This window comes from Equus przewalskii, chromosome 26 (genome assembly GCF_037783145.1).
Source record: "Equus przewalskii isolate Varuska chromosome 26, EquPr2, whole genome shotgun sequence".
Lineage (NCBI taxonomy): Eukaryota > Metazoa > Chordata > Mammalia > Perissodactyla > Equidae > Equus > Equus przewalskii.
In genome coordinates, this window is record NC_091856.1 from 30,649,602 (window position 1) to 30,661,875 (window position 12,274).

The 12,274-nt window shown below is 44.8% G+C and overlaps 1 protein-coding gene across 6 annotated transcripts in view; it reads left to right on the plus strand.

Moving 5' to 3' along the window:
* The window catches only part of GARNL3 (GTPase activating Rap/RanGAP domain like 3), a 148,150-nt gene that overhangs the window by 59,025 nt on the left and 76,851 nt on the right, over positions 1-12,274 (plus strand). For all 6 annotated transcript variants that reach the window (XM_070595513.1, XM_070595514.1, XM_070595516.1 and 3 more), the window contains one exon: positions 2,147-2,221. In XM_070595513.1, the coding sequence (XP_070451614.1) occupies positions 2,147-2,221 (75 nt within the window). The remainder of the gene's footprint in view (positions 1-2,146; positions 2,222-12,274) is intronic.

Below are 12,274 nucleotides of genomic sequence, written 5' to 3' on the forward strand. Positions count from 1 at the left end.
CTCAGAATGCTTCTCCAGAGCCCTTGAGGCAGCCTATACCAATGACGCTTGACTTGGAAACTGTTTGCTATTCCCTCTATTTAACCGTGAGTAAATCTCACAAGCCAAGAAACTGACGCTGACTCCTCTATCCTTCTGCCATAAACATGGCAGTGACCCCAGGAGACCTAAATTCATCTTGTTCTCGTACTTTAGTATTGGCCTCTGTAAGGTTAGGAAACAAAATTAGGAAACGCAAGATCCGTCACTTCTGACGCCAACTGCAGAGTTTCAGGGTCCCCAAGGCCACACTCAGCTTCTATAATTTGCTAGAAGGGGACTCACAGAGCTTACTGAAAGCTCTGAAGCTCACTTATGGTTTCTTACCGTGCAAGGATACAGATTAACATCAGCCAAGGAACAGACGCACGGGACTGAGTCCGAGAGAGCTCCACGTGCAGAGCCTCCAGTTGTCCTCGCCCAGCGGGGTCGTGGACAGCAGGAGCTCCTCCTGGTAACAGTGTGTGCCAATACACGCGGAGCATTGTCAACCAGGGAGCTCACCTGAGTCTTGGCGTCCAGAGGTAGATCTGGATACCATGCGACCCGAAGCCCCGCCACAAATCACATCACTCTCCCGTGTGGCTCAAAGTCCCCAGTAAACACTCATGGAGGACATTCCCAGGGCTTCGAGCTCACCTCCCAGGAGCCAGGGCCAGAGGCCAGACCTCTCACTGGGCAAGATTAAATTCTTTACTACACAGCCTCTCCTGCTCATCTTCAGTTTACCAACAGTGTAACGATCAGACACCATAAATAGCTAAACATATGTAAAAATCTTCTTTGTATTTGTTTTTAGAAATTATTTTGCAAAATAAAGGTTAAGTATAAAAATTGGATCATAGATATTCCACGGAAGATGGTTAGGTAGGGTAGTGGTTAGGTGAAGATAATGGGCTTCTGGAGTCTGGCTGCCTGTGTTCACATCCCAGGTCTACCGCGTACTAGTTATGTGACCTTAACTAGTTCTTTTTCCTTTCTCTGCCTCAGTTTCCTCATTCATAAATGAGAATAATAATAGTACACAGGTTGTGTTGTTACTATGAGAATTAAATGAGATAATACGTATTAAGGTGAGAAGAGTGCCTGGCATGTAGAAGCACTCAATAAATATTAGATGCCATTATTTTTATATTTATGATAGAAAAAAATTTATCAATCTTTTTCAAATAATTTGCTTTGGGAAAATCTGTAGGTTTTGCCTGAAATTTCTTCATTTTCACACCTTCCTATCTTTTAACACAAGTGAAAATATGAGAGAACTATCTTTCTTAAGAAGTTGTGTATCTGTTTTACCTGGTAAGTCCTGAATTACAGCGGTGAGCGCCCCTCCGGGCAAGTGTGTTCTAATGAATCTGGAATGTGGAAATTGTTGGCAGATTTTTGCTGCAAATTGTGGGCAGATCTAAAAGGTTAAAAAAAAGACATGTCATTTTTCCCAAGTAGCAACTGAGAAATCTAGACGATTTAGGGGAAAATAAGTTAAACCTTGAGTCAGTAATTTTAGGACTGACGTGCCAAGCCCTGATCTCCTTTTCACTCATCTCGTTCTAGCGTTGAGAAGACTGTCCATTTGCAAGCATCACATTGCCAGAGCTGAAACACAGTCTGCCTGCCTCGGAAGGGACTAATTGGCCTTTTGGAAACTGTTTAAAACTGAATGAAACACAAGAGCTTTCTGTGATGTTAGCGGAGCCTTGAGTTCATGCCAGCCATTAATTGTTTTTTAGGCTTTCCTGTGAAGGCGCCTGAAGTTCAGGCTTGGCTTTTGGTGTTGCCATCTGTGAGCTGCACTTGTCCACGTGTAATGTGTATTAAGACTGTTTTCCCAGGGAGCTGTTTTTCAGTATTGGAATATGATCAAATTTAGATTTGATGCTTTTGTTTTCCACTCCTGTGGGCTAGGTGGTCCTCACTCTTCAGCTCCTAAAGACCGTGCGGCCGGCTGCGTGAGAACTTGGCCAGTAGAGCTTCCAAAAGACCATTGGCTTCTAGGCTGGGCCCTCCAGCTCGTGTAGGATTTAGCTTACTTATAGGACGGGTACAGACAGAAGGGGCTTGCAAATGGTGACCCAGCTACCTAACTGAGTGCTCTTTTGTCCCCTAGCTTATTTCCAGCGATGCTGATGGAGCCATCCAAAGGGCTGGAAGATTCAGAGTGGAAAATGGCTCTTCGGATGAGGTAAGGAAGCCCCCAGTTCCTGTATTGTCACCAGGCACATGATTATGGTGCCTGTGATACAGCAGTGAGCAAGCAGTGATCTTCGTTACCGCAGCAGACTCGCCTAATGGAGCCCAGCACGGGGTAACTGGAGCTCCTCAGAGCTTTCCTTGAAGCAGACGTGAAAGGGCAGTGCCATTATTCTGTGTATGGAAGGTGCTATTAATAGGATGACACATACCCTTTAAAGGATTTCTAATAAAGCCAGATAGACTCAGAAATGGCACCAAAGACAAATTCACAGCCACGACACCCTTTGTGAATGGACCCCAGAATCCCACCTCTTCCACTTTGCCAGGCTGGTCAGCTTGGCATATGAGCCATATCAGGGTCCAGGAGAGAGATGCAAAAAATTACTGTGATTACAAAATGTCCTCTTCTTCAGAGAAGACACCGAGAAAGAAGGCCATTACTGTCACCACTCCTCGGGCCCAAGCCCTCTTTCTGGGCTCTCCCGGTCTTCCTTACTGCCGGCCACAGGGACTCGTCATGCTTTTCTTTCTCCTTTAACACTTCCACTGCCCACTCTCTCCCTTGAGATCTACCCCCAAAACTGCAGAGTGTGGTGCGAGCCCCCCAATTTTTTTCTTCTTTCCTGCCTCCCTGAGAGGTCACTCGTCATAGTGCTTTAGCACCCCCCAGCTTTGGAGTCAGACAAGCCTGGGTTCAAGTGCCAGCTCCCCCACCTCCTAGGTGTATGACCCTGGGCAGGTAAGCTGCCTTTCTGAGCTTTGGTTTCTTCACCTATGAAATGGAAACTGTTTTAGGATTATTGAAAGGTTTCAGTGAGCTGAGCTCGTAAAGCTGTTAACACTGTGCCTGGCGTATTAGTAAGCATTCAGTAAGTGATAGCTATAATAGTAGTAATGGTTGTTGTTGTTTCCATAACTAGTGCTGTACAGACAGCCTGCCCTCCTGATCACCTCCTTAATCCAGTTCTTGTTGAAGGGCTATGGATTCAACTGGAAAGGCCACAGCATTTGGGAAGTTGTTGCTCATCTTTACCTTTGGCCTTAACTTCACATACCCGTTCACCTAGGCGTGGTACCTTCGCCCCTGCTCTGTGAGGCAAAGGGGGCAGTCCCATCTGGGGCTGGGCTCCTGCCTGGGTGCCCATAAACTTCTTGTCCGGAATGATGTCAGCTGATCTACATAGAAGAAGGAACTCCCAGGGAAATTGGCTCCTGAAGCTTGGAAACAGCCCTCCCCAAGTGGCCCAGATCCTGAAATGAGACAGTCTTATCACCACAGGCTCAGGCAGCCAAGGGTGTCTCAGGAGCTAAGTCAGGAGCCGGGGCATTGAGTCCTCATTTTCCACTGCTCAGAAAGCCAGCAGCCCCCATGCCGAGTTTCTCCTTTGAGGACCTCAGTACCAGAGACCCTAGAGGTTGCTGTACCCCAAGACATCTGTCTGCTGCCAAAATTTTGCAGGACTTCAGCCCAGCCCAAAATGAACAAACCATTCTGGACTTTCCCCACCCCACATAAGCACAACTCTGGCCCCTGCCAGGACCAGTGTCTAGAAGAAATCTATACTTCCTGGGAAAGACATAAGTGCAGCTTTCATGTGGTCCTAGGGTCACCACACTTTAGTCATCAAACACTCCTCACCTGGTGATGTCACCTGGCCATATACCAGAGGGCAAGTTCTGGGGCCTGGTCACCTGTGGAGGATCATGGTCAGGAGTGGCTCTAGAGTCAGGCTGCCTGGGTTCAAATTGTGACTCTACAACTCACCAGCCATGTGGCCGTGGGCAGTTCACTTAACGTCTTTGGAAACATTTAGTGGAGTTATTGATTTCATAAATCATTGTGGTCTCCTGTGTTCAGTACACAGTCCTATCTCGGATTGCTTCTGTGGGAAATATGATATCAAGGCTCAGACACGGTTTTCAGTTTTGTTTCTACCAAAGCCATTGAGCGTGAGTGCTCCTTTGGAACCCCTTGGCTGTGTTTTATGTTGATAGTCTTCAGTTAAAAGCTTCTGCCCAGCGTTAGTGCACAACCTCATAAAAGGTTAGAGGAACCTGAGACCCAGAGGGGAAAACGCTGGCGCGCTCTGAGTTAGTTAAAGCCGTTAGTGCATTGGAAGGCTAAATATAGCTGCTTCAAATTTTTCAAACTCATGAACAAACAAATGGCAAAGCATTTCATTATTGGATTATTTTTCCTTCTATTATTGTATTTTAAGAGATCTTTAGATGATATGGATACTAACCCTTATCAGATATATGATTTGCAAAAATTTTCTCCCGTTCTGTAGGTTGTCTTTTCACTTTCTTGACTGTGTCCTTTGAAGCAGACAAGTTTTTAAATTCAGTGAGGTCTAGTTCATCTATTTTTTCTTTTGTTGCTTGTGTTTTTCGTGTCGTATCTAAGGGACCATTGCCTAATCCAGGGTTGCTTGGTCACTTTTTATGGTTACTATTCTCGTAAGATAATGTCAAATTTACCTTTTATAGTCAGCAAAATGGTTTTATCATCTGTGACTGATGATTCCAATATATGAAGGTTTTTGTGGCTCTCTATCTGTGGCTTGATTTTTGTCCTGGCATATGCTCACGGTGGACTGTGTTTCTTTGCGTGCTTACCTACCTAGTTGTGTGCTCTTTGTTGTTCAAGACAATGAGTTTTGCGGATAATATGAGGCCTAGTAGGGAGTGTGATGTTGTCACGTATAATCAGAAATAGATATTGGGTCTTTGTCCCCGTTCCTGGTGCAGAGCTCCTAAAACCCTTGGAATTTCTTAGGCGATGAGAGCCATGAAGGTGTCTTTTGTTATCAGTGACTTTTGGAAAGCACCTATGGGGGCTGGTTGCCAGTAGAGCCAACTTTGTGATTAGAAGGTTAGCCATTTATGTCCCAGCCCCGACCTCCAGGGTGGCAGAGGGGCTGGAGATGGAATTAAATGGCCAGTTGCCAATGATCTAATCAATCGTGCCTATGTGATGAAGCCTCCATAAAAACCCAGAAGGACAGGGTTTGGAGAGCTTCCAAGTTGGTGAACACGAGGAGATTTTGGAAGAAGGGTGCCCCTTCTCACATGCCTTGTTCTATGCATCTCTTCCATCTGGCTGTTCCCGAGTTATATCCTTTTATAATAAACTGATAGTCTAATTAGTAAAATGTTTCCCTGAGTTCTGTGAGCCGCTCTAGCAAATTAATCGAACCCAAAGAGGGGGTCACTGGAACCTTCAATCTATAGCCTGTGGGTCAGAAGCACAGGTGAACCTGAACTTGCAATTGGCATCTGAAGTTGGGGGAAGGACAGTCTTGTAGGACTGAGCCCTCAACCTGTGGGATCTGACGCTGTCTCCAGGTAGATAGTGTCAGAATTGAGTTGAATTTTAGCACACCTAGCTTGTGTCAGAGAATTGCTTGATGGTGTGGGGAAAAAACACGGGTTAGAATTGGTGTCAGAATCAGAGGGAGGGGGCCGGCCCCGTGGCCGAGTGGTTAAGTTTGCTCGCTCTGCTTCGGCGGCCCAGGATTTCACTGGTTCGGATCCTGGGCACGGACATGGCACCGCTCATCAAGCCATGCTGAGGAGGCATCCCACATACCACAACTAGAAGGATCTATGACTAAAAATATAGAACTATGTACCAGGGGGCTTTGGGGAGAAAAAGGAAAAATAAAATCTTTAAAAAAAAAAAGAATCAGAGGGAGGCTTTGCATTTGCTTTTGCCAAGCACCTTTAAAGTAAATTCCCAGCTTAGACTTTTTAAGCCACCCAGGTGGGGCAGAATGGAGCTGCGGATTTGTGTGAGGCTTTACATGAGATTACGTGAGGTCATAGTCCCTCGGAGACTCTCCCCCACTCAGCTCTGCCCAGCGCCGTGGCAGCCTTCCTTGGGGTCTTTGGGTTAGAGGTGGTCTCTTCTGGTTCACCCTCCCCTTGAACGTGTAGCCGGTTGGGGTCCCAGCTTAATGTTGGGTGGGTCTCTCCTTAGACTGCCCTACTTCCGTGGGTCCTGGCAGTTTGATCCTATGCTCTCTTGCCCCGTGAGGTCAGCAAAACCCAAGTTTAGTTTTGTCAGGATTGACAAATATCCTCGAGCTAAAAAGAAACTTCATGCTCCACTTACCGCTGTGGGTTCCCACTTGCCTTTCAGTTTTGGCTGGTAACTCCTTACTAGCTTATAAGCACTCCGGTGCTCTTAAGGAGATGATTTTAACATTTTTCAAGGGCTTTTAGTTTCTTCAGTGGGAGGGTTGGTCGAATAACCTGGCCCATCATTACCAAAAATGTAAGTTATATCAGGAGCACTTTTCATATGATGTGTGAAGTCATTCATTTAACCCACATTCACCGGATCATTTCTCGGTGCCAGACAGGCTGAGCACTGGTGATCTAGGGGTGAATAGGACTGCCGGGGTCCCTGCCCTCATGGGCTCACAGACTGGCAGGGAGCAGTCAATAAATGAGGAACACGGAGACACAGGATGATTGCAAATTTTCCTAACTCCTGTGAGGAAAACAAACAGGGCCGTGGTGCAGAGTAACAGGAGGAGTCCTCCTTTAGATCGGGTGGTCAGAGGAGGCCACAGCAGTGACGTCACAGTGAGCCCGAGGCCTCTGAGCCCTGCTTCTCAGCCTGTGGCGAAGGACTCTTTTTTTTTATTTCCAATCTGTTGCAGAACTCTATGTGGTCCTACCAGGCGTGACCAGTCTGCAGACCACCTCAGGCAACTCACCCCCAAATTCAACAGCACCCACGTTGGTCTGGACTCCGTTTAAGGGAATGAATCCCTGAGCTTGTGCTTAGGTATCACGGGAATGTCAGACTGCTATGAAAGGCCTAAGGGCTCCTCTCCATTGCTGCGTACTTCGTCCTAGACTGGTCAACAGTTTGCAGATGGGCACCATGGGCCATCCCTTAGAGTTCATCTAGGCCACTCCCACCCAAGGCATGAAGCCCCACAAGTTTTGCCGACAGTCAGCTCCTCTCTCCCTGCTTGAGTATATCTCAGTAACGGGAAACGTGCTACTCCCTTGAGGGGTTTTTTCCCTCCTGACACCAGCTGAGTGTCCTACACTTTAATTCAGTTCTGACACTAACTCCCCAGAGTTAGCGTCAGACTCCACAGGTTTAAGCACTTGGTCCCACAAGACTGCCCTCACTTCAGATGCCAGCCGCAAGTCTCAGGTCCCAGGTTACCCACACTTCCATCTGACTTGGCTATAAAATCAGAGATTCCCACACCCCTCCTCCTCATGTTCAATAATCTGCTAAAACAACTCAGAACACAGGACAGCGCTTTACTTACTATTACTGGTTTATGGTGAAGGCGACAACTCAGCCGTGGCCACATGGAAGGGATGCACACCACCCTCCCAATACCTTGATGTGTGCGGCAATGTAGAAGCTCCCTGAACCCCGTTGCATAGGGGTCTTTACACAGGTTTTTACAGAGATTTCATTAAGTCATTGGCCATGATGACTGATTCAATCTCCAGCGCTTCTCTCCTCCTCAGAGGTTCGGGGCTGAAATTTCCCAGCTTCTGGTCAAGGCTTGGCCATCCTAGCAAGCAGCCCCATCCTGGAGCTATCTAGGGGCCCACCAAGAGTCACCTCATTAGAACAAAGACGTTCCTGTCACCTTTAACACTCAGGAAATTTCAAAGGTTCTAGGAGCTGTGTGCCAGAAACCAGAGACAAAGACCAAATATATATTTCTCATTATACCACACCCCTAAAGCAGTTAATTCCATTTATCAGCATCTCTAATAGCTAGAAAATTCTTTTTATTGAACAAAATTCATCTGTCTCTATTTCCCATTCAGTTTCTATTCCCACTCAGGTTTCTGTGCCCACAGTGTGAGGCTGAGCCCCATCTTCAACATGACAGGCTCGCATGCATTCCCGGACGTCTGCTGTTTTTCTCCTAAGATGTAGACTTGGTTCCACTCACCATCACTCTTTGCTGCACCTTCGACATTGTGAGATCCTTAATGAACCTTTTAAATTGAAGTGCTCAGAACTGAACTCAGGGCTCCGGGGCACCCCATTCAGCCGCAGAGTGGTGCAGGCTCATCCCCCTCCTTGCCACGCACATTCTTCTCTTTTTATGAAGCCCGATGACTCCTTATGAGCCTCAATATGCTACCCTCCCCCTAGTCTTTTTCATGTGTGCTGTTATTTAGCTGTGAGTAGACATCATGGTGTAGTGGAGACAATTTTGGAGTCAAACCAACCTGGGTCCAGACTCGGCTCTACCACTTACCAGTTTATGACTCCACGTCTCTGACCTCAATCTCCTAATGGGGAAAAAGGGACATAATTACTACCATGTAGCACCTGGCCTTCCCCATCCTGTACTTGTGCAATTTGTGTTTGTACCTAAGTGTGAGATTTTTGCCTTGTCCACACTGAATTTAATCTTGTTAGCGTGTCCCATAATTGCTAATTGTCCATCATTGCTAATTGTCAAGAGTTTTTTTGACGTCTTGCTTCTGTCCCCTGTCCTATTAGCTAACCCGCTGGGAAGCTTTCTGTTACCTTCAGATGTGCTTGCCCTGCCATCTGTGTGCTCATCCCGTTATTAATTACAATGAGTGTGACCCTCGGGTGGCTCACTGGAGGCCTCCCTCACAGCTCACTGGTGTGTATCAGTTAGTGTGTAGTGGGGCAGAGGAGACAATCTTGCAGCTTCTTACAGATCTGTCCTCCTTAGCATGGGCAGGATTCTCTTATACACCGTTGGGGGATATGTAAATGAGTACAATCTTTTGGGAGGACAATTAGCAATAATTAATTTGGCCAACAGTTCTGCTACTAGGATGTGTATTGTAGCATTATTTAAAACAGAAAAAAAAAAACCTGAAACAATCTCAATTTCCATCAGTAATGATTCTATAAATTATGATGCATTTATACCATGGAATGCGTAGTAGCTGTTGGAGTAAGGTAGAGGTGTATATAATACAATAGAAAAATGTTTAAGATACAGTGATAGACATAAAAGAAAGTTCCAGAGTGATTTATATGATATCCCGTTTCCTTAAAAACAAAAAAAAGATAAATATGCTTGCAATATGCAAGAAAATTTCCAAAACAACACGTAAGAATTTGATAATAATTGCTTCTGGAGAATGGAAATGGAAGGTCAGGCAAGAAGCTGGAGGCCCTTAGCTTTCCACTTTTGGTGTTTCTATGCTGTTTACATGTTTTACACATCTATACTCCACTGAAGTATTTAATTAAAAAAAAATCATGGCCCCATGGCCGAGTGGTTAAGTTCGCAAGCTCCGCTTCAGCAGCCCAGGGTTTTGCCGGTTCAGATCCTAGGCATGGACATGGCACCACTCATCAAGCCATGCTGAGGCGGCGTCCCACATGCCACACTAGAAGGACCCACAACTAAAAAAGAAATATACATCTATGTACCAGGGGCTTTGGGGAGAAAAAGGAAAAATAAAATCTTTAAAAAAAAAATCAATGTAGTCGTTAAAAGGAACAAAGTAGACCTATATATGCTGACATAGAAATATTTATAAGATATTTTCTTAAGTGAAAAAAATAAGCTTCAGTATAATATCTATACTCCTATCCCATTTATGAAAATAAATCATATGTGTATATATGTATGTATATAAATATATGTATGTGATTGTGAATGTGTGATCTGTGTATCTCTGTATAAAGTAAACACATCTTTGTAAATACATGAGAAGATCTGGGACCATGCAAACCAGCCTGGTCAAATGGTTATTATAGGGAAAGGAAGGGGATTGGGCATGGAGGATGGGGGAGGGGAAAAGATTCTAATTTTTGTGTGATTTCACTTTTTTCAACAAGCTTATATTTATATTTGCAATTCAAAAAAAGTTTTTAAAAAAAATCCATCTTCTTTACTGCCGGTGTTCTCTCAGCAATTTAACCTAGAGACTGAAGTAAAGTCAATTTAAATGCATTCACTCATTAACGGAACTCACTCTAGAAAATACTCGGAAAAAAATCACAGGCATTATATAAACCCATGGATCTCATTTGTAATCTGAGTGTCTGTATTGTGGGGCTTCCTTGCTTAAAGTCAAATATGAGAGTATGTTCAGATATGGTGAGGATGTTATATATGGATTTTGTTCAAATTCTCCTCAAAATATCCTGGCCAGTTCAGTCTTCCTCCTTCACATCCCACAAGTATAAAAGGGGTCAATGTACAATTAAGGCAGCAAGGAGCTTCTAGGGGCTTTGGAATTTGATGCAGAAATGATTCAGGATTTCTTAGTCTCAAGACTCATTCAACACTGTGGGCACGTTAATTCCCAAGGTGGGTCTTCTGCCCACCACAGACATGCCAGTAGTAGAGAGGCAAGGTGGTAGGAGAGAAAGGGTTTTATTACAGCTTGCTAGCAAGGGGGAAGATGGCCGACTAATGTCCAAAAGAGCCATCTTACAGAACAAAGACTACAGGCCAGTTATACAGGGGGCTGGCTTCTGGGTTGGGGAGGCATCTGGTTTCCGGGTGGAGCAGACATGTGGTCTTAGTTCCTGATAATCTTTTGTTTTAGTGGATATGCATCAGAGACTGGAGCAATGCCCTATACCCAGATCTTTCAGTTGTCATTGATGATGGCTATCAGCATAGACCCTCTGCCTGGAGGTGATCACATTCCTAAGGAACTCTGAAGAACAAGGTTATCAACTTATTGCAGCTGTGAGGGTCCATAAACTCTACAGGGCATGTATATCTCCTGGAGGGTGCATTTTCTGCTGGGTTAGTTAATCAGAGGTCATTCAGTGTTACAGTATAGTTTCTCTTCTACAATATGGCTTCCCTTATATCAACCTTATGCTGAGCCGGCATCAGGCATGTCTGCAGTGCAGAAGAATTTGAGTTCATTACTCTCTGTAATACCTTTTAGCAAATGTTTATCTAAAAGGGCATAAAATAAGTATGGTGTTTGCAATGTGTTAAACTTTTGTTGTCTGGAAAATGTGCTTGTTACCGAGCAAGGGCTCACCACCCAATGCACGTCAACAGCCAGTTATTACGGCATCAGCCTTTGGGAAAAGAAAAATAATTTTATTTGCAAGATCCATCTGCAGGGAGACAGGAGGCATATGCTCTCAGATCTGTCTCCCTGATCCAGGGCTTGAGGCAAAATTTATGAGATGCAGGGCAGGGAGGTGTGAAGTGTGGAGATGGATGATTGGAAGTAAGGAGAAGTAAGGTAACTGATTATTTTGGGGCAAGCGTAGTCAAACTTCATGCCCCTTCATAGGACACATTTACAACATGATGGTGTTAGTGTGATGATCTCAGGGTGGAGTTTTCAGCCCCTTTATATCAAAAAGGTCACTTATTGAGCATTTTCTCAAGCCCAGTTGGTGGGTTGGTGTTCTCAACCAGCGTGAAATGAACAAAGAGGGTCAGTTCCTGAGAGACAACTCTTAATTATTCTGTTGATAAGGTGGGGTCAGTTGAACTGGTCCTAGAGGGCCTGTGGTTACATGCTCATCAGAATATTTCCTCCTAACTTTCTCGTTGGTGTTAAATAATGTATTCCTGTGTCACTGTTACCTTCAAGTGCTGTAGGCCAAGTTTCTGTATCTCTGAAATCCTCTATAAAATAGGTCATACTTAAAATAGTCAGGATTTATTGCAAAATTAAAACTACAGTTAGCCACTACTACGCGCACTCCAGAACCTCTAAAATTAAAAGGACGAAATGCTAAGAGTTGGTCAGAGGATGTGGAGTATCTAGAAGTCTCCTGCATGTATTGCTAATAATGTAAATTGTGCATCCCCTTTGAAAAACTGTCTAGTAGTATCTACTGAAACAACATTTGCATCTTCTGCATCCAGGATGTATACCTGCCAGAAATGGGTGACTATGTCCACCGAAAGACAGACACAAGGACGTTTGTAGTGACTTTATTCTTTTTTTTTTTTAAAGATTTTACTTTTTTCCTTTTTCTTCCAAAGCCCCCGGGTACATAGTTGTGGGTCCTTTTAGTTGTGGCATGTGGGATGCCGCGTCAGCATGGCTTGATGAGTGGTGC